This window comes from Trachurus japonicus, chromosome 19 (assembly GCF_045865225.1).
Source record: "Trachurus japonicus isolate A0001 chromosome 19, Traja_1.0".
Classification (NCBI taxonomy): Eukaryota; Metazoa; Chordata; class Actinopteri; order Carangiformes; family Carangidae; genus Trachurus; species Trachurus japonicus.
In genome coordinates this window covers 22,278,776-22,298,713 of record NC_140925.1, presented here as the reverse complement: position 1 = coordinate 22,298,713, position 19,938 = coordinate 22,278,776, and the positions used below count along the sequence as shown (strand labels likewise).

The window sequence follows — 19,938 nt, the reverse complement described above, 5'->3', positions numbered from 1 at the left end:
GTGATTTAGAAGAAGTAATAGATGAAGTATGTTGTAAAGTGGGATGAAAAACAAATGCAAAATGCAACATCCTGGGGAAAACATGGGCATTTGGGAACAAGTAGGATACAAAGCAAACCAAACATCACTCAAAACATCACAGACTGAATCTATTCATCAACAGAAGCATTGGGAAGTGACACAGATGCACAAGCTCTCAATATTTCAGGGAAGCTCTTGTGCTGCTGATCTTGTGGAGCCAATAATTTCTTTCTTTTTTGCTTCAATGCAGCACAAGGCGTACACGATCACAGTTGCTGGACGTCAGGAGCCAAGAATACTCAAGCTTTCTGAACTGTACGGGACAGATACTTACTTCAGGTCGAAAGACACCACCCCTCCAAAACAATAGCTGGGGTGTGTTAGACCAAAAGCACACATAAGAACAGTGATGGGTCCAAACAAAACACAAGGAATGTGTTAAAAAAAAAACCTTAAGATCTTTAACAGATAATCTACAACTTTCTAAAGAAAACACCCACATGCTGCCTCAGAAACCCCCCACTGATGAGACTATACTCATGCAGAACAGTGTTCACCATACTCACCTTGCAGCTAAAATAATAGTAGGGCACATCCAGTGCGAGAAGGGCCTGCAGTCCTGTTGGTTTGGGGTAGCAGTCCTGTAGTAGTAAACCGTGCTCCTGAGTACAGAAGAGTGTCACCACTGACACGTCCGCCTAAATGGAATAAAGAAAACATGCTGTCAAGCAACTTAACATTTACTTAAAGTGTATTAAATCCAAGTAATAACATTCGGACTGGTTGAGTGGGATAAATTAATCATTGAGCAATGTATCTGCCTCTTGGTTCTCACGTTTACCCAAAATGGTTGCATAGTGGTACAAGTGTATAGGTTTTAGCACAAGGGGTCCTACGGGATGTCAATGTTAGCAGTTTAAAACATAACCTGTTCTTTCACTGTTGCTGCATCACCTGCTTTTAAACTTCTGCTGTCATAAAGTCTTAAACTTGAAATGCTTTTAAAGGGTTGTTGTTTCTACTGTTTTTGCATTTGAAATATTTATTGTCAAGTTTCTACTTTCTTTCTTTTTTTCTTTAAATGTAAAATTCTGCACTTTTTCAGTGGATCCTTCTGGTGGCACTGCTAGTAAGAATAAAAAAACTAATAAAAAGTAGTTCTCTGCCAAGCCGAGCTGTACTTTACCACATCCAGGTAAGTTGTTGATGATGATTCAGAGCCGATCGGCACCGTCTCACAAACAAAAAGACGAGGTTCACTCTCATCCCAGAAGACAGATACGGGACACCGACCACTGAGCTCTGTTGCCTGAAACTGCTGCCTGAAATACAGACAGGAAATGTAAGGTATAAAACAACCAGAGGAGAAAAACTCTACATGGGACGAACAGAGACATTAACAAAAGCAAGAAGCCACATGTACCTTTCACCGTCTTCAGAATGTGAGATACCACTGGACGGTCTACCAATGAAGAAGTCAAAATGTGTCACAGTGTCCATCTCAACGTCATAAAAGTACACTTTGTGATCAGGCCGTCCATTAACCTGAGAGGACAGAGTTCAATTCAGATAAGAGCAATGTTCACATTAAATGGTGCCACCTTAAAGGCATAGTTCAGCTTTTTTGAAGTGGGGTCGTATGAGGTACAAATGGCCACTAAGTATAATATCTGAGGTAGAAAGGTCTCTGCTCTCCCCCACTGAGAAACACGGGTGCATCCTGCTGCACCGAGACACAGGCAGTACACGGTTGTGAATGAGGGACAATTAATCAGTGTATTTTCGCCGCCTACGAGAAGTCCCGTCTCAAAATAATACACCAGTTCAAGAGTATGATATAAAGTAATAATTAGGGCCGGGACTTTAACGCGTTAATTAAGATTAATTAATTACACAAAAATTAACGTGTTAAAAAAAATTAACGCATTTTAATCACACTTATTTTTTCACCGCGGAACGTTTCTCACTGGATGAGTTTCAGGCGTACCAATTATACTGGAGCACAATTATTTAACGAGTTAAAAAGCCGCCGACACTGATCAGTGCCCATGGATCTATAAAGTTTTACTGTAGCCTGAACGCAGCTCAAACCGACCCGGTGCCTCAGCACGGCAACCAAGCTTTGATAAACACACTGGATCCGCGCTGGTTTACAGTATCCTCCCGTATTTTAGCCAGTCGCTACCGGAGCTTAATTTTAAAAAAAAGAAAAGAAAAGCGCTGGTCACGGTGGAGCTGAGAACAGCGGAGTTTCCCCTGCTGCAGCTGAACAGCTGACATGTGGTCAAGACGTAGGTAGTCATGGTTCATTTCATTATTATAGACTTCAACCTCAGAGCTCTCTGTCTTCAGACTGTCCTGACCTGTCCCTGAACATCACACAGGGACAACATGGAGCTGCCTGTGTGATTGGTTACTGAGTTTTATGAATGTTTTCATCAGGCTGAGTTCAACAAATCAGTTTATGTTACTGTGATTTAAGTAGTTAAATACAGTAATGATCATTGCACAGGTCAAGTGTTGGTTCCTGCTTCGGCCTCCGGCCTTCCAACCTCCTCCGGTGCCAGTGTGTAATCATCATAGTGTAGTGGCAGGAAAGACCATTTAATCTGTATTCTCTGTTCTCAGGTCAAATATTTATATGCGATTAAAATGCGATTAATTTTGATTTATTAATTACAAAGCCTTTGATTAATTAAATTATTTTTTTTAATCGAGTCCCGGCCCTAGTAAAAATTAACAATGCATCAGCTGCTCATACAACCCCACTTCAAAAAAGCTGAACTATCCCTTTAAGCATCTGAAACTAAATGTAAAATAGTTGTGCCTCCAACCCATATTCAAAAAGTTGACTGTGACTGTTATATAATATCCATTCACCTGAGAGATGAGTATGCTGACTTGGCTGCCGTTGGCATTACACTTGACTGCCCTCAGGGCTCCCAGATTGGCAATCTGGTCAGCCAAGTTCTTCGCACTGCAGTGAGCTTTGGCATCTCTTTAAAGACATACAGTGAGACAGGCATTGTTGGACGAGAAACTACTTTGAAGGAAGAAACAGTTAATGAACAGAAATTTACAATACATGGAAGCCATCTGGCCCTCTTTATAGTACTTAAAACAAAGGGAGGTGACACTGACATCCACATTAACGTCATACCTTCGGGAGAGGTCAAAGACTCTGATGTGTGCCGCGTCTGTGCCTACAACCAGGTAAGACTGGCACACGCTGAGAAGCACAGGGTTGCCCTCTGCCTTGGAAAAGGTCAGCAATTGCTTCACAGTACCCTAAAAAAGAAGATGGGTCAACACTAAACCAAATTTATTGAGACAAATACCACTTGCATGTGTGTTTTTACTTTTTCAAATTTTATTCTAATTCAGAATAAATATCTATTCAACATGAACACCCAAACATTTTTGTTGGCCAACAGACCTGTGGGGTGCGGATCTGCACCCTATTAGGTTCCACAGTGTAGAGGTTCTCACCATGTGCAGCTACTACATGAGAGTCACAAGGAAATGAGCCTGGAAAAATCAGCAAGAGGGGAAGGTAGAGAAACAGAAAGGAAAAAAAATTAGATGACAAAGGAAGGGTAATTCAAGGACGTGGAAATCGGGGAAGTTTCACTCTGTTGCACCTGTATTGCGTAGAACTGTCCCCGAAAGCTCATACACAGTGACCTGCTTGCCACTCCATATTGTCACGGAGTCCTGTTGGTATGACAACGTTAAGTTACGGTGATATCAATAAAATATTAACTTGTTTTCTCAGTTCAACAGTTTACATCCTCTCCACGTTTACCTTTGTCACACAAACTCCCTTGATGTGTATGTCAGACTGCAGAGCAAGGTTCACCCCTGTGGTGAAGTGAGTGATGCTGAGCTGGGTCGGGGTAAGCTGCACTGCTGCCATCTGCTGACTAAAGTGAGCTGACATCACATGCTCACACAGGATCAGCACTGTGGCTGAGTTGTTGGCTGCCAGCAGATTCAGACTGGAGCCCCACTGAAATTATATATGTAATGTTAGGAATATCACCCATTTTATTCATAGTACGTGACTAATTTTCATTCATTGTAACTGTGTATAAATGCTCGCCTGGACATTACCTGTAACTGAGTGACATTCCCCTGTATTTCAGTGGGTGTCTGTAGCTTCCACTGGGCCTTGGTATCACCTTTGCTACCGCCTGGCTGTACCACCATCTTCCAGAATGCGATGCGCCCATGGCTGGTGCCAGCTGCCAGGATTTCTGAGAAGGTGGCAATGTTATACAAAGGCAGTGAAGCTTTATTAGGTTTGAAACAAGTCTGCAAGTCTTGTTGTTGTTTTTTTTTTGCTTGTCTTGCCTTGTCATCACCATAACTGTCTTATATTCTTTGTCTCCACACAATAAAACAAACTAAAAAATGAAACAAGTCTGCAAAGCATGTACCGGTATGTGTAATCAGTCAACTCAAATTTTAAGAATACGATCAAACAAAGCATGTGTAGATTAGCAAATCCACAGGAATGTGAGGAAAAAAAGAGCAGACAAATGACCTTTTCCTGAACAGTATGAGACACAGTTGATCATCTCGCCCCTCTCAAAACCCAGCATCTCGTCCAGTGACAAAACATAGTTGTCATCTAGTTCCAGGTCCCACAGCCTGTGACAACAGAGGAAAGCATCATTATTTGAGTTTCAAAAGGGTGTGTATGTGTGTACAGACCATATGTATATGCTGACCTGATAGTCTGCTCCCCTGTTGCTGTGATGAGGAGGCTGTTATCAGTCCAGACAATGTCCACATTCTGTCCAGGCTTGCTGCTCAACTTAACCTGATATGAGAAAAAAGCGCAAAAACTAAGAAATGTGTCCCTTTATAATGACGGTATGAACATTACCCTTCAAAGCTACCAGGGCTTTCAAATAAAAGAAATTGCATCTTCATTGGTCTTGGTATACCTTCATGAATTCCTGGGCTCCTCCCTCTGATCCCAAAGTGTATTGTGACAGCATCATAGCCTCTGTGATCACAACGAGTGCCTCTCTCTTCTCAAGATAGAACAGTTTCTTGATTGAACCCTCCACACTGAGAAGTGTGCTTGTCTTACAGTGCTCATCCACAATATGGACCTGACCTATAAAACAAAAGACACAGGTTCCAAGATTAAAATGGGGTGACAACTACTTCACAAAGTAAAAGAGCCAAAAGTAAAGCAACATGACAAGCTAGCTAGCTGCTTAGTATGTGATCTCCAGTAGAAGAAAAAAGAAGCAAATTGTCAGTCAGCAGCACTGGTGTTGTTTTCAATTGCCGAAGACAGCTCTGGGTGTGTAATGAACTTGCAGCAGTTCATCCAGACTGCTCCAGACTTCATGTACAGAACCCACACATAAGAAGGCAAATTTACCATCTACAGTGCTAACATAGAAAGCAAGTCCCTCCTGTGGGCCCATTTTGAGAGGCGCTCCCTTCCAGCTGAACATATCCAGGGCATTTTCATCTCCACTCACAGATGCACGTGCTAGCATTGCCACATCACTGTAACCAGAAATATGTTCTATTATCAGCAACAAAGCATTCAGATGATCAGAATAAATAAATATCACACACAATGACTTAAAAAAGTAGAATAACCAGCTACTTACTCCCCAGGTGAGGCAGGTCTGAAGATACAGCAAGTTAAAGGTTTGTTGTATTCATGCTTCACTAGATAGTTTCCCGCAAGTCTCCCTCTGGCATCTACTTTCCAAACTACCAGAGCTCCATTCTATCAACAAATTACAATATTGTTAGTCAGTGCAACAGAAAGAAATGGGAAATTTAAGTCTTATTGCAAATGTGCATGTTTGTAATAAGAAAATGCATTTTATCGTGTCTGGGAATGAGGGCCACCCGCATATCCAGAGGCTATGAATCCACCAGTTTGTGAATGAGACATACATGTGTGTGGCAAATTGCCTGTGTATATTGCCACTGAAATACACTCACCTGATCTCCGCTCACTAAGCGGCTACCAGAGCTGCTCCACTCCAGTAGCGTGATGCAAGCTGTGTGTGTGTTGGGAAGGACTGTTTGATCTCCAGAGGGGTGTGTCAGCAGCACCACCTCTCCGTTCTCCCAGCCTAGTGCCAGCACTGGCTTTGTGGGATGCCATCGCAGTACTGTGGGCTGCTGTGGACGTTCTACGTGGCAGGTCTCCACATGTTCTCCCTTTATATGAACAAGAAAGCACATACACTTTGTTAAATATGACTATGTGACTCACAGACTATGAATATAGAACAGTGCTCTCACTTTAGCCATGAAAGTGCATCTTCAAACCCAGTGTTTACCTGCTGCAGGTAGAGATCTACGATGCCTCCAGTTGCAGGGGTGCTTGAGGCCACAGCCAGAACAGGAAGAGCTGAGTGCCAGGTCGACTGAGAGGGTATGGCACTGCTGTCAAGGGCTTCAATACGGTGGTCAAAATACACCGCCATGTCCCCAGTGCACCTCTCTAAACACCAAAGAGGAGATACCAGCTAGACAGAACCTCCAGTACAGATGGTTATAGATCACTACAGTCAGAGTTTGTCTGTTTGTCCGTACAAGCCACCTACTGAAGCTGTCCGGCTAATTGGTGTTTTAAAAAGCTATAACTAGTTATCTCCAGGTCGTACCTTCAATGATTCACCATCTATAATTTCACTTTAGCTTAGCTAACGTTAGTGCAGTACAGTAAAAACAGCGTAGACTGTGATGAAGCCATGAATTCACCATAATGGTTAGCTCTGGTTAACATTAACGTTATGTTATGTCATTATGGGTATAATAAAGGACAAACGGTTAAGTTAGCTTTAGCTACAAACATTAGCTCAGCTAAATAAGCTAGGCAAAGTTAGCATTCTTTGCTGACCCTCGCTGCCGAAGAGTGACGTTTACTGTTGTGTAAAACTGTCTGCAGACCCACCTCACCGTCGTTTCCTCTGGTTTAATGTCAGGTTAATTAGTTGTTCCAACTAGAAACGGCTTAAAACATCGAGCGTAACTTTCAGTGTTGCTGTGTAGCCTCTTGTAGTAGCCTCCAGTCTGGGCATAAAGCGTCTCTCCTAGTTGCCCCTGACAACCTCCGTGGATGGACCGGGGGCGGGGCTACGGAAAACAACGAACACAACCCGAGTTGTTCACGAAGTGTATGCAGGTAAAGTCAGAGTGATAGATATAAATGTTATATCTATCACTCTGGGTAAAGTTACACGTTTATCTGATGGAGACGATGAGAGATGTGACGTTTTCTGCAGCAAAACCTAAAAGCCTACAGTGGTGAAAGTCATAACGGCTTCAACTGTCATTATTTAGTGTCTTTATCAAAAATTTTACACAAATTATGTTATAAAGGATGTGTTTGAATTAATTTTCTCATTGATCACATTTGTGTATTTTGGATCAATATGCAGATTTATTGGTTATAAAATGAGTATCTCGTTGATTGTTAAATTTGACATTGTAAATTGTAAATAATGTTTCACATCCACAAATCCAAATTGGTTGAGATGTTTTTGATTACATGCAACTTTCACAGTTTTGCTGTCAAAAAACCACGGTTTGTCAAATATGTCTACTCTTACCTGAGTTAAAAAAGAAATTATGTTTATTATGATGTTCAATACGCATGTGCCAGTTAGGAATTTAACCCAAATTTACATCGATCAGAAAAAAACTACATTGATCTTTTATTAAGTCTTGTCAATATTAGTCAGTCCTGAAATGAGTTTTTGACAATCTTATTTTCATGTAATGAATATTTTGCATAAGCTATGTGAGGATCAATCATATGATTATCTTCTGTACTAGTTGTACCCTTGCATAACACTCTTAATTATTCAAGAGGGAGTGATACTGTAACACAAAAAATGCCAGGGTGATGAGGTCAAGACCAAAACTAATAAAAACTACTGTATAAACAAGTGCATTTTTCAAAAGGTTTCATTGTTTGGGAACAGAGATGAAAACACATTTATGTCGCAAGAGGAAGTAGTACAGTAGTAGTATTTCCATTATTTGTGAATGTGGGTGCACGTGAATATTCACAGGATGTCCTTTGCAAACAAACAACCAAGGTATGGAAAGATGTGCCAGTACAGGAAAGAGGTTGAAAAGGATATCCTCATGAAATACACTTTGGACAGAAATGGCATTTCATTTTCCATTCAATTAATATTTAATGTGCTTCATACACTATTATTCACAATGTATTCATCTACAATTAGGTATACTGGAATGTGTATGTCTGTGTGCATGACTTAGGTATGCAGAGAGACATAAAAGAAACGTGCACAAAGACATGTGCCCTCCTTTTCCTCTGGTTGACTGTTCCAGGATATGAAACATTTTCTGCAGCACCTGCAACAAGCGGCTCGTGAGCTGAAAGGACATCCTTCAGTGTCCACGTCCATCCATTACCACCAGGCCAGACCCTCTGCCAGCAAGTATCCGGAACATCATTTCCATCGACCTCCAAACTCTGGTCTCCAGGCTCCAGGCTCTGTGCACAACAGAGCGTAGGTGGAAGTGCAGTAAAGCCCTCCCTCCCACAGAGGGATACAGCATTTCATTGTTCATTTTTAATGCAGTGCTCATGATTCCAGACTTAGTGCTTGTGGATCTTGTAGCTGTTTCTTCAAGCTCTTATCCAGCAGCACCAGACTCTGTACTGCCAGACTACGGCAATCTGCGTCAGGGTCTCCTTCGGCCACATCTGTGAATACAAAAAATACGACTAATGCGTTGATGAGCCACATCACGTCACGGACACTCTGTGTCGTACAGGACATCCTGGTTCCTTATCTGTTTCCCAGAAATGTTCAGCCCAGCTGTGCATGGGGGGTACTGTATTTGTTTGTGTGTCCATGGATGTGTGTAGCTGAGGGGACATCCCTGACACAATTACATTGTGCAGGTGCGAGTCCATTTACAAGAAACGTGTTTTAGGGTTGATCTATTATTAGTAATATATACAGTGAGCTGTTTTCTTTTTTTGTGAATAAGTTCAAAAGCAAGTAGAGTGTGAGAAAATGCGCTGCCCAACTTCCAATCCATAATTAAAGACTTGAAATATCTAAATAATGTCTATTTCTATGTCAGGGTTCTTTGAGGAAAAGGATAGATTCATATATATATAGTATATATATATTTACCTGCCAGCCAAGTTCTTGTCTCAAACAGCTGATCACTGAGGTCCAGCAGCAGGTTTTGACTGGGCATGCTCAGAAAAACCGAGCAGACGGCGAAGAGGACACCTCGTCTCACCATCCTTTAACACAGACATATTCAGGTCAGATCTGACAAACAAAGCAGCGCATCTCAACTTTACACTCTGTCCAGGTCGACTGTTGTTTTTTTAATTACTGACTGACTATGGTAATCCTAGAATGGCTAATGACCAAACATGTTGCTAAGAAAAGAACATCATCATAAACACGCAGTTCTCTATTAATAGTGATGGTAAAAATCCTGCTGAATATCAGGAATTCTACACTACAGAATCGCTAATGGCAACAAGACTTGTCTGGATGAAGTGATTCACATGTACACTGAGAAGAACATGTGCATTTTACTTACTGGTCAGCATGGTAACGCACTGCCCACACAAAGTCCAGCAAAGCACGACCCATCTGTGCAGCTATCTGAATTTCAAAAAACATGTGGGTTTAGCTTACTGTAGGATCATACTATTAATATACAGGATGTATACTTAAACACAAGAGCATCTACAACTTCTCCTGCTGAAAAATGTGTATGTATGTATATTTTGGAAATGCTTGGATATCAAACAGACACACACACAGATTTATACTTGCACACATGGGCACAACAATATTAACGATATCAACATAATGAGGATATTCCAGCATGGACAGGTGGACAGAAGTACCGGTGCATTGACTGCCAAATGCATGAAGAGGCCCAAGGTGTGGATCAGCCTTCCCAGTACCAAGTGGTCACTGCCCATCAGGTCAAAGGTCACTTGAGGCCTGGCAGTGAAATGTTACATTTCATGTTTTAATATATGTGCAAAAAAAAATACTAAATGTTGATCTCTTCAATTCATTAAAAAACAAACACACTTACTTGTCATAATTCCTGAGCAGTGGGAAAAAGAAGTGTCCGGCAACAGGTGCATATCGGTTAGGGGTGGCCTTAGCTGGGGCTTGTGTGGTACCCTGTAGCAACAAGAGAAATCAGTACAGAGCTCAGGTCTGAGCCTTCACTCAAACACTGAAATGGCAACTGAAAATGACAGACTTTAAGTACCTTCATGAGGCGCTTGGTCTTGCTTTGAATCCGCTTCTCGACTACTTGTCTCCAGTGGACAGGGTTGTCACCAGGGTACGGAGTCAAGTCAGTGATGGCAGCTGCGTCGATGGATGGATTTCTCTTTTCAGCGATTGGTTTCGAGAGCTCCTGAGCTGCCAGAGCCAGGACCTAATAATTAGAAACAAGGGATCAAATCAGTCGATGCATTTATTTGGTGAAGGCAGAGAGCCATTATGAGCTGTTGTCATCACCTCTAAGATATCCAGTCGCTGACGAAGACTGTAGTTCAGGGAGTAAAACTCGTTGGTCAAATACTGAGTCACCTATTAAAATAATAAATTGGAAAAAAGAGAGTGGATATATGAGCACCAATTTCAAAAAGGAAATAGTACACAGTGTTGAAAATGCAGAGGAGGATCATACAGGGATACAGTCAGTGACAGTGAGGGCCACCATCGTCGCCTGTCTGAGGCTCAGGAAGCCAGATATGCTGTATTTATCCTCCATGTGAAGAAGCACTTTGATCATCTGGACACTGATCTGAAAATGGCATAACACATGAAAGATGATTTGTAATAGTTGTTTTAAGAATTAGAAGATACTGGAAGGAGTAAGAGGCCATCAGTGGGAAATAGGTAAAACACTGTTGTTTTGCTGTTGTACCTCTCTGGTTGCAAAAACGTTTTTTCTCACTAAACTCTCTGCAACTCTCAAACTGAGCTCCACACGCGCCGAGTCCTCTGAGGATATTAAGTCTGGATGGGTTAACAGATAATAAGATATTAGAGTTAGTCATACAACACTTTAAAACAACTGTATTGGATGTTCCCTTATCTATGAGATCTGTGAAGTCGTACTTTCCAGACAGTCGCGTAGGTAGCGAGGTGGGGATGCCTGACTCATCTCCTGATCTCCAGACATATCATACGGAGTGAGCTCATCATCACTGGATCAATAATGGACTCGAGGTTAATAATACACACCGGTAATCCCTCCAATTCATGAAAAAGAAAGACCCAGTACTGCAAAACCTCACTCATACTCACCTGTCCAGGTCAGAGTCTGGATCAGTGTTTGATGGCTGAGGTCCTGATTTATTCTGAGATGATGCACTCTGAGCAGATGGAGCCACTTCACTGGTCTCTTCAACTCTGTAGATGACAGATGCCATTACATAAAATCAACGCCTATGGATGTACAGTGGCGAGATTTTGCGGGATTTGGCAAACTGTTCAACATCGTCATTAAGTCAGGAGAATGAAAAAGGCTAAAATTGTCTGAAGCGCAGTGTTTCTGCTCTTTGACAAAACTATAAACTAGATCATTTAGTTAAAACGGTTAATAGTTCTCCTTCAATTGACTGACAGTTTTATAGATGCATAATAAACAACAATCAACACAATGTAGCCAAGAGTCGTTTTTTTTTAACCATTTCAGGTGAGCAATCTGCAGCACAGTGATAATTAGATAGATTCCTAATTACAGCCACAGTGCATTAGAGCATACTGCCTTCTGAGGAACACTTTGTTCTCATCACTAAAATTAACTGATCAAAATTCAAAACTTGAAACAATAGTTGTAAGAGTCACTGTGAAATTTAACACCTACCTATTTACAGGCTCCGGTTCTTCACTAGTGACAGGAGTCATGAGAGAAAGAAGCTCTCGAGTTTCCTCATCTTGATCGTACTACAACACAACACAATCCAAGTCTGAGAAAGGCTTTTCAATTCAGTCATTAATCACATGTTATAAGGTAGGGGTGTGACAATACACTCATCTCACGAGACGAGACGAGACGAGACACGATATTGGGTTCACGAGAACGAGACGAGACGAGATTTTAAGAAAACTACAATGACAAAATATATGACTGGACCAACAGACTTTTATTTAACCAAGTTGCACATGCATTTTGAAATGTTTTATTATAACTCTTTACATGTATGATGTAAGCATGAGCTTTTAATAAACTTCTTCCACAAATTGAAACTAAAACTAAAATTTATAAAAGTTAATATAAAATAAATAAAATTAAATATTCCTTTCTTTTTTTCAAGTGCAAACAATATTATGTGCAGTGTTTCCTCTAGGATTTTTTTAAGTAGTGGCATCGTTTTTACTGAGGAGGAACTATGAAGAACTCAGCTGTGACTGAAAAGCACCTAAACCGAGTCGAGTAGAGTTATAACTGTGTAGTGGAAAGTGGTGCAAAGTAATCGTAACTGGTAGTGGAAACCCTGTTGTACATTGTATTAACATTATAAAAAAAAAATTTTTTAAATCTCGCGAGACAGATTTTTAACACGACGAGAAATATCGTTGAGTTTAATCTCGCGAGATCTCGTGGCACAAGATCTCGTCACACCCCTATTATAAGGATAACTGGGCTAATTACACATCGACTGCACCTCAAATTTCAGCTTGGCTCCATTGATATCCATGCGAGAGCTCAGGCACTCTCCCACCACCATACCCAAACGCCTGATGTGCACCACACTGCTGTCCAGGTGGCTCTGCATGCCACCAAGCATACACTGGAGTAACTCTAACGAAAGAGGAACACAACAGTGAGAGTACTGTACAGTAATACATGATTAACAAGTGAAAACCCATCAACTCGTGTTTGGAGATGAATGATAACACAAGTTGTCAGAACTGTACCTGAACGTAGCTCCTGCAGCTCAGCGTCTTTCAGCAGGCTCACACTCAGCAGCAGAGCCTTGCTAACATACACCTGCTGCTCTAGAGGTGTGTGTTTCACTGCGCTGGGGTTAGCCCAGGCCTGGGACACGGACCGCAACACCTGAAAACACACATGAATACCTGTCAAATGGTCAATGCATTTAAAATGATATCATCAGGCTGCTGGATATACCACACACACTCACCTGTAACAGTAATGGCCTTCGTTCTCTGTCTGCTGCAAGGTAACCCAGAACAGTTCTCAAGACCTGGGTCTATGGAAAAAAAACATGTTTTATATATTAAAAAATATATACATGATTTACTGTCAGACGGCAAGTCCTCTTCTTACCTCGTACTTATACTGTAGTAACAGCAGTTTATGAGTGATGACAAACTGGGCCTTTTTATTGGTTAACACTAGATTCCCAATAATCCGTCCAAAGGCCTCAGGGCTGGGGAAAAAAGAAAAAAGCAAGATGCCTGGATCATTATAGGCAGACAGAAAACGGTCAGCTAGTGTCCAGATAAACCGTGGGCTGACTGAAACTATAACCAGCTTAGCTTACCCACTGACAGCCTGCACCAATGCAGTGAGCACACTCTCCATCCAACGCTGTGGAACGTTTTCAAACAGTTTCCAACAAACTCTCTGCCACACCATGTCTGAGCGCGTGGAGGCGGAGAGCCGAGCAGCCAGAGCGGCCAGGACCACGTCTACAGGAGGGGAAGAGGACTGTGTCACTATGGATCGACTACTCTGGTGATTCTTCATCCCTTTAAATACTTAAAGCAGAAGTAAGTGATATATTTGTGTTAATATAAGTCTTAAATAGTTATATCTTCCGACAGCAATCACTTACATAGAGTGTTTGGTCTGAAACACGGGTCTGTCAGTCCCTCTGCTCTGCTCTGAGCCGAAGAGAAAACATTTATCGTATCCTACAGTTTTTATCCAATGAGGAGAGAGAACGGCATGCAGGGCTGTGTGTGCAGCCAAGGAACGCCGTGAATGTGGCGACGTAGGGACGAGGACTGTTATGGTGCGTTCAAGGAAACTCGTATTTTTCCGACCGTGAAGTCGTACCAGTTCGATCTGGTACGAGTTCACCGGTCGGAAGTTACGAGTGGCCGTTATAGTGACTTTCACCGGTAAAACAGGTCGGAAAAACACGAGTGGGTTGCCTGGAACGCTACAAAGTCCTAAGTTGTGACTTGAAGCTGTAATTTACGATTTCAAAAGCCTGCCTGGAACGCAGCATTAGCCAAAACGACCGGACCACTTACTTCTGCTTTAATTGTTAGCTCCATTCAAATTAATCTGTTTAGTTTTCCAGAGCTGAAGTTGACACCTTATATAGAAAAAGAGGATATAGAGTATGGTATAACATACAGTGCCAGTGCCATGAAAAAGTATTTTTCCCCTTCCTGATTTCTTACTTTTTTTTCATATTTGTCACACTTAAATGTTATTATGTTATTATTAGACAAAGATAATCCAAGTAAACATAAAATGCAGTTCACAGACCTACCTGGCCTTTTGTGAAAAAGTAATTGCTCCCTTCTTAAATCATGTACTGTACTAACTGTGATAAACCTAATTTTCTTTTAAAGTAGAGTTTAATTTCACTGTCCACACCCAGGCCTGATCACTGCCAGACCTGTTGAATCAAGAAAACCTCAAGAGAACCTGTTTGAGTGGAGTGAAGTAGTTTTTAAGATGAAAAAACAAAATCAGTGACATCTATAAGTTTGGAAAGTGTTACAAAGCCATTTCTAAAGCTTTGGGACTCCAGCAAACCACAATGAGAGACAATATTAAAATCTGTTTGATGATCTTAAATATTTAAGTGTCACAAATATGCAAAATAGTAAGAAATCCAGAAGGGGGCAAATACTTTTTCACAGCTATTTCACGCTCGTCAGTAATTAAACTCACCGCTGTGCCCCTGGATACACACTTTTCCAAGAGTCTGGGCCACAAAGGTTAAGGAGCAGTCTGTGCCATCTGTCACACACACACACACACACACAAAATAATAAGAATTACTGTTTATCCTGACATATAATACATTGGTTATGAAATCTATCATTATTGTTAAGTGCTTAACAGATGTTCTCTGACCTTTCAGGGCCTTGCAGGTTCGCTCCAGGGCAGTGAGCATCTCTGTGGCGAGAAGCAGGTAGTACTGCTGAGGAAGAAAGACAGGCTTGTTGTTGGGATGTAACCTGTTGGCGGTGAGGTCTGGCAGCGCTGCTATCCGCCCCAGCAGAGTCTCTCTGAGCTGGGGGGAGTCGGAGGGAGCCGTCTCCAGACAGTACGACCACAGCAAGTCAGCCAGGCGGCCGGTCTGAAGGAACCTCACAGTGATGCTGACCAGGAAGTCCAGATTAGTGCTGGGTCTGCAGAAAAAGACAAGACATAAGAGACAATGACATAACAAAGAATGAATGGATACATCAATAAATATACTTCATGTCCCTTTTCCAGCACCCACCTTAGAGCTCCTATTCCCTCCATGAGCACCAGCAGAGCCTGCTCTGGAGGTCCTCGGAGGAACAGGACATCCCATAACTCTGCACGCTGGGCTGCTGTCAGTCTGTGCAGCCAGTCTGCCTGGATGTTACTGACCAGGAGCTGCAGGCTGCGGGTGTAGTGAGCTCTCCTGAACTCAGCCCGCTGAGCTGAGGTGGTCGCACTGTCTGCTGCTTCATCCAAGAAAGACTGCAGCGTCTGAAGCGCATCAACAACGTCTTTATCATCTGTGGACGAAGAGAGCGTCCGGAAACACCGGGCCACGATGTGACGGACCTCGGTGTTTGGGCTGAGTGAGTTCATTTTACCTGCTGGAGAACAAACATTAGTATATTTAGAGTATTTTTTATAGAGCAAATAAGCCACAACTGTTGTTAGCATAACGCAACAAAAACCTTTCTAGACTTTCACTACTCCAACGAAGAATTACGCCTAAATGTTCAGGTTAACTCTCCATTTAGTCCTGTCACTGAGTGAAGAAGCTCATTTTAAATACAAATTTAATACAGAAGAAAATAAATACACATGCGTCTCCATTTAGATTAGCTTAGACCGTTAGTCAGTCAACACGGAAACACACCCGAGGATTTTCATTAAATAAGACAACAGGAATTCACATGCCGACTGACTGAATGCATCATTTACAACCACCGTGACGATAAAACATTACTTTATGAAGTTTTCTTCTGTCAGTTCACGTTACAACAGCCCACTCTGCTGCCGCTTCGGGTCGCGGTGCTCCGTCAAAATATGTTCGTAGTGAGAAAGAGGGAGAAGAAAGGTTCCGGGGACAGGAATAGTAGTGTCGCATTCAAGAAGGCAACGTGTTTTGTTTTTTTTGCAACACTTTTGGGTGCATTTCATGTTCTTTTTACAGTCTATGGTCATAATAGGTGTATGATTTTACACATTGATTACTAAAAGAACTAATCGTGAATTAATCAATTAAAAAAGTGCAAGGCTCACATACAGCAATGGCGTAAGATACTTATAAACACCCCTTTCATTCAATTTAAAGCAGCAGCTGAGATAAACTAAAGAATCATGGTTAGTGACTAACAAAAACTCTGAATTCATGTAGTAGTAGGCCTACACTATAACTCAATATAGTGTCTGTCTGTCACTAATATTACTTTCTGTTTTGACAAGTCTATTCCAGATAACTTTTTTCTTCCAATCAGAAGCTTGAACTCACCTTCTGCACACACACACACACACACACACACACACACACACACACACACACACACACACACACACACACACACACACACACAGTGAATGGCAGCAGCCCAGATGTTTATTACCTAGTTAGTTCATTGTGTATGAGAAAGATATGGACAGACAGGGATGCAGAGCAGTGTTTGCAAGTGAGATCAGGATACCTGAAGAAATCTGACGTCCTTTGACCACCAGGGGGCGCTGCAACGAGGGAAATTTTCTATTTTGCACCATAACCTTTGATGTGCTAGCATTAAAATTAAAAATTGTGTCTTTTTTTCTTTTCTTTTCTTTTTTTTCTTTTACTGATATTCCCCAAACCATCTTGACAAAATGTATTTGTTGCTTGGCAAAAGCATTCAGTCAATTGTGTCCATCCATGGCAGCCAATCATTCATCAACTGATAGGAAACTTACTGAGTGCTTACAGCCATTCAACCCTTGACATGATGACATGATGACAACTCTGGCCTGCTTAGCCACCCACATCACTGCCTCTAGCTATGTTTTACTATTGCCTTTTCTTTCCCCCATTTACTATATAATTTCCCTTGGTGTAAAACCTTTTTTTTTTTTTGCTATCAACAGAGTCGTTGTTCATCTTACATATTTATGAGAAAATGCACTATAATCGTACTGAAATCCTTCAGAATATCTTTAAAACATGAGATCCTGCATGTCACAGCGAAGGAAATGAATGAAATAACGCCTTCAGTTTTCTTCTGTCAAATTATCTGTATGGTTACTGTGTAAGGTATAGTATGCATGATGTGGAAAGTTTCAAAGTTTTTAAATGTGTGCAGAATAGGCAAACACATGGTGAAATATGTGTACTTGTGCAATAAAAACACAGCAAACACAGGGTCCTTTTATTCCATTTATTTTTCTAATCTTACTTTCACTGCTTACCTTTAAATTTTCTCTTTTTACAATGACAGAAATTATATTTCCCCAATAACAATTAGGATTAGATCATTTGGGGATCTTCAAAAATAATATACAGCTGTAACCAATACTGTTATAATTTATACATTTATTTTTGAAAATAGGAATAAATTTAACTTTTACAATTTCTCTTTTCTACAATATTCTCTTTTTATCTTCCCATGTCACATAATGGCAAGCCATGCACTACTCCAGTAGTGATGTTTGTGCCTTGAGCAAACTTTCTTTGGACACTGGAAGTGAGCGTGAGAGAGAGAGAAAAGATAACTTCACAAAAATGACAATTCATATTTACAGTTCAGGTTTCATCGTTATAGTTTAACAAACTGACAGTCATGTGGTCAGTGCTTTTCCCAGGGCTCATCATCAGGTTAGTTTAGAGGCAAAGTTTGAGACACAGAGGCACAGTGTTAGACTAGCAGGCCGGTTTCTTTCAGGACAAAGCTGAGAGTCTGTCAATTTGTGATTTGTTAGAACAGTGCGAGTGTTACCAAAAGTGTTATCGCGGACCCTGATAGATAAAATGATCAGTTTAGGTTCAAATGTCTGTCTTTGGTCATTTGGAAAGCAGGGGTTTAAATGGAGAAATTGGATCTGGTTAAAGTGCAATCGCGTTCAGCCCTGCAAAGAGGGAATGTATCATCAGCTCTGTTGTCTCACCTGTTGTCTAGTTATTCTGTTGCCAGTCATGTAAGTCCTCAAACTATCTGTCGAGAGCTGACAGTAAGATATGAAGCAGGGAGAGAGTCAGTTCCTTCTTTGTAAAGCATAAATGACTCATTAATTTAAGGAATCAAGCGTTAAATAATCTGTTGGGGTAAAGGACGCTGGACTCAGCGAGCCTGGATATGCCATTATTAGGTGTCATGTGCTGACATTACGAGGTCTCACAACCCACAACTCCACTGATGGATATTATAGCATATGATTTGTCAGTCAAAACACAGGTCAAAACAACTGAATCAGAGATATACAATAAATATCAGTGTTTCCATGCAGAACCTGACTCCATCTGGGAAGACAACAGTAGAAACTGCAGACTCTGCCATTGATCTAAAAAAAAAAAAAAAAAAATCGCAACCCTGAAGGGGTCAAAGCCACATCAGCATTATGGAAGAGTGTGACAACCTCGACAAACGACCAGTCTGAGCAGCTCCTGTTCAAGCTGATGGAGACTCTCCCGTGGACGAGGACAATATGCTTTTGCTTTAAACGTGTCCTAGTTCAGTTAAGTTCAACTTCTCCCACAGAATTATTGACTGTGAATTAGTGATCTCCCCTTGTGAATTCAAAAATGTACAAATATATCTTCAGCAGAACAGATCACAGAGTGTGAGTTGTTGTTTGTGTTGAATGATGAATAAATATCTGCATGTGATTTAAAATGAAAAAAAAAACAAAAAAACATACTGTACACGCTACATGCTAGAGAAGAATACAGGCAGCTGTCTCTCAGCTTAAGACAAGAAAAAGAAATGTTCTTTTCTTTTCTGGCTATAAAAATACCTAGAATCTAGAATGAGTGTAGAAAAAACTTTACATGTACAAGTCATTTACATCCAAGGCCATTTTTCCATGGAGTGGCAGGTGAAGAGCAGTGAGATAAGATTTAGAGGTGAACAGGGTGAAAAATAGGATTTCTTCTCAGCATACTGGTGCAGACCGCTGTGCTAGTTTGGACAAAAAGAAGAAGAAAAAAAAACACAACCTCCCCGACCTCAACTAGAAATCCATCAAGATATCAGGTGGGTTAATCCGACACGTATGTTCAGTTTCTGAGTCAGAAGGAAATGTCTAACAGCATCGAGGCTGCACAGTACCGACCAACACGGCATCAGTCCAACGAATAAGAAGAAAAAATTAAAAAATCATTCTTCAAGATGGAGATGTTACTTCAGCAGAGGAAATTAAGAGCAGGTTTGTTTCATCTGCCTTCCACCAATGTCCACTTTCTTGCCAAGCGTTATTGCTACCAAAGTCTGCCATCCCTCTTCAATTTTACACAGATCAGCTGCTGGAAAAATAAACTGGCCAATATCCGGGGAATAAGCTAAGACCAACTCCTGCTGGCTAAAAGAAAAAACTAATATTCTTTTTTTTTTGTAGTATTGAATATTTCTAATTCAACATGGAATTAAGAATAGTGTGTTTTGGATGTTTTTTCCTTCATCTTAAAATGTGAGAGGGATGAAACAAATCCAACGTGCTTTCATCTTCATATGGGCTTCAAAATATCGTCAA

At 41.1% G+C, this 19,938-nt stretch overlaps 2 protein-coding genes across 4 annotated transcripts in view; both read right to left on the bottom strand.

Annotated features, from left to right (window-relative positions):
- Positions 1-7,124, bottom strand: part of ift140 (intraflagellar transport 140 homolog (Chlamydomonas)) — a 31,100-nt gene extending 23,976 nt beyond the window's left edge. Inside the window, exons 1-17 of the mRNA XM_085761097.1 lie at positions 6,965-7,124; positions 6,348-6,511; positions 6,004-6,225; positions 5,661-5,782; positions 5,423-5,553; positions 4,974-5,149; positions 4,755-4,846; positions 4,568-4,674; positions 4,135-4,277; positions 3,827-4,030; positions 3,663-3,735; positions 3,458-3,549; positions 3,182-3,309; positions 2,902-3,019; positions 1,445-1,566; positions 1,208-1,343; positions 588-719 (exon numbers count right to left, since the gene is read on the bottom strand). Coding sequence (XP_085617223.1) covers positions 588-719; positions 1,208-1,343; positions 1,445-1,566; positions 2,902-3,019; positions 3,182-3,309; positions 3,458-3,549; positions 3,663-3,735; positions 3,827-4,030; positions 4,135-4,277; positions 4,568-4,674; positions 4,755-4,846; positions 4,974-5,149; positions 5,423-5,553; positions 5,661-5,782; positions 6,004-6,225; positions 6,348-6,494 — 2,145 coding nt within the window. The 5' untranslated portion in view covers positions 6,495-6,511; positions 6,965-7,124. The remainder of the gene's footprint in view (positions 1-587; positions 720-1,207; positions 1,344-1,444; positions 1,567-2,901; positions 3,020-3,181; positions 3,310-3,457; positions 3,550-3,662; positions 3,736-3,826; positions 4,031-4,134; positions 4,278-4,567; positions 4,675-4,754; positions 4,847-4,973; positions 5,150-5,422; positions 5,554-5,660; positions 5,783-6,003; positions 6,226-6,347; positions 6,512-6,964) is intronic.
- A 1,032-nt stretch (positions 7,125-8,156) lies between these two features.
- telo2 (TEL2, telomere maintenance 2, homolog (S. cerevisiae)) lies at positions 8,157-16,294 on the bottom strand. Of its 3 annotated transcripts, none has more exons than XM_085761261.1 (21): positions 16,202-16,294; positions 15,494-15,839; positions 15,121-15,398; positions 14,935-15,003; positions 13,565-13,712; positions 13,348-13,450; positions 13,202-13,270; positions 12,975-13,116; positions 12,722-12,858; positions 11,920-11,999; positions 11,358-11,462; positions 11,169-11,257; positions 10,975-11,066; positions 10,735-10,851; positions 10,563-10,634; positions 10,309-10,479; positions 10,126-10,217; positions 9,929-10,028; positions 9,616-9,680; positions 9,192-9,307; positions 8,157-8,752 (listed from the first exon to the last, which is right to left on the bottom strand). In XM_085761261.1, exons 2-21 carry the CDS (start codon positions 15,832-15,834, stop codon positions 8,631-8,633), a joined length of 2,508 nt encoding a protein of 835 aa, XP_085617387.1. In that variant the 5' UTR covers positions 15,835-15,839; positions 16,202-16,294; the 3' UTR covers positions 8,157-8,630. The 3 variants fall into 3 exon arrangements, with proteins under 3 accessions (XP_085617387.1, XP_085617385.1, XP_085617386.1); XM_085761259.1 differs by having other exon boundaries at positions 15,494-15,842; positions 16,202-16,267; XM_085761260.1 differs by lacking the exon at positions 16,202-16,294 and adding an exon at positions 16,112-16,159 and having other exon boundaries at positions 15,494-15,842.
- Positions 16,295-19,938: the final 3,644 nt, after the last annotated feature.

Coding starts and splice junctions, on each gene's coding strand:
- telo2 (XM_085761261.1), bottom strand. CDS start 15,834: ATGAACTCACTCAGCCCAAACACCGAGGTCCGTCACATCGTGGCCCGG. Junction 12,000..12,721: donor GAGCCAAGCTGAAATTTGAG/GTGCAGTCGATG, acceptor GTTGTGTTGTAG/TACGATCAAGATGAGGAAAC. Junction 9,308..9,615: donor GTGCGTTACCATGCTGACCA/GTAAGTAAAATG, acceptor TCTGTGTTAAAG/GATGGTGAGACGAGGTGTCC.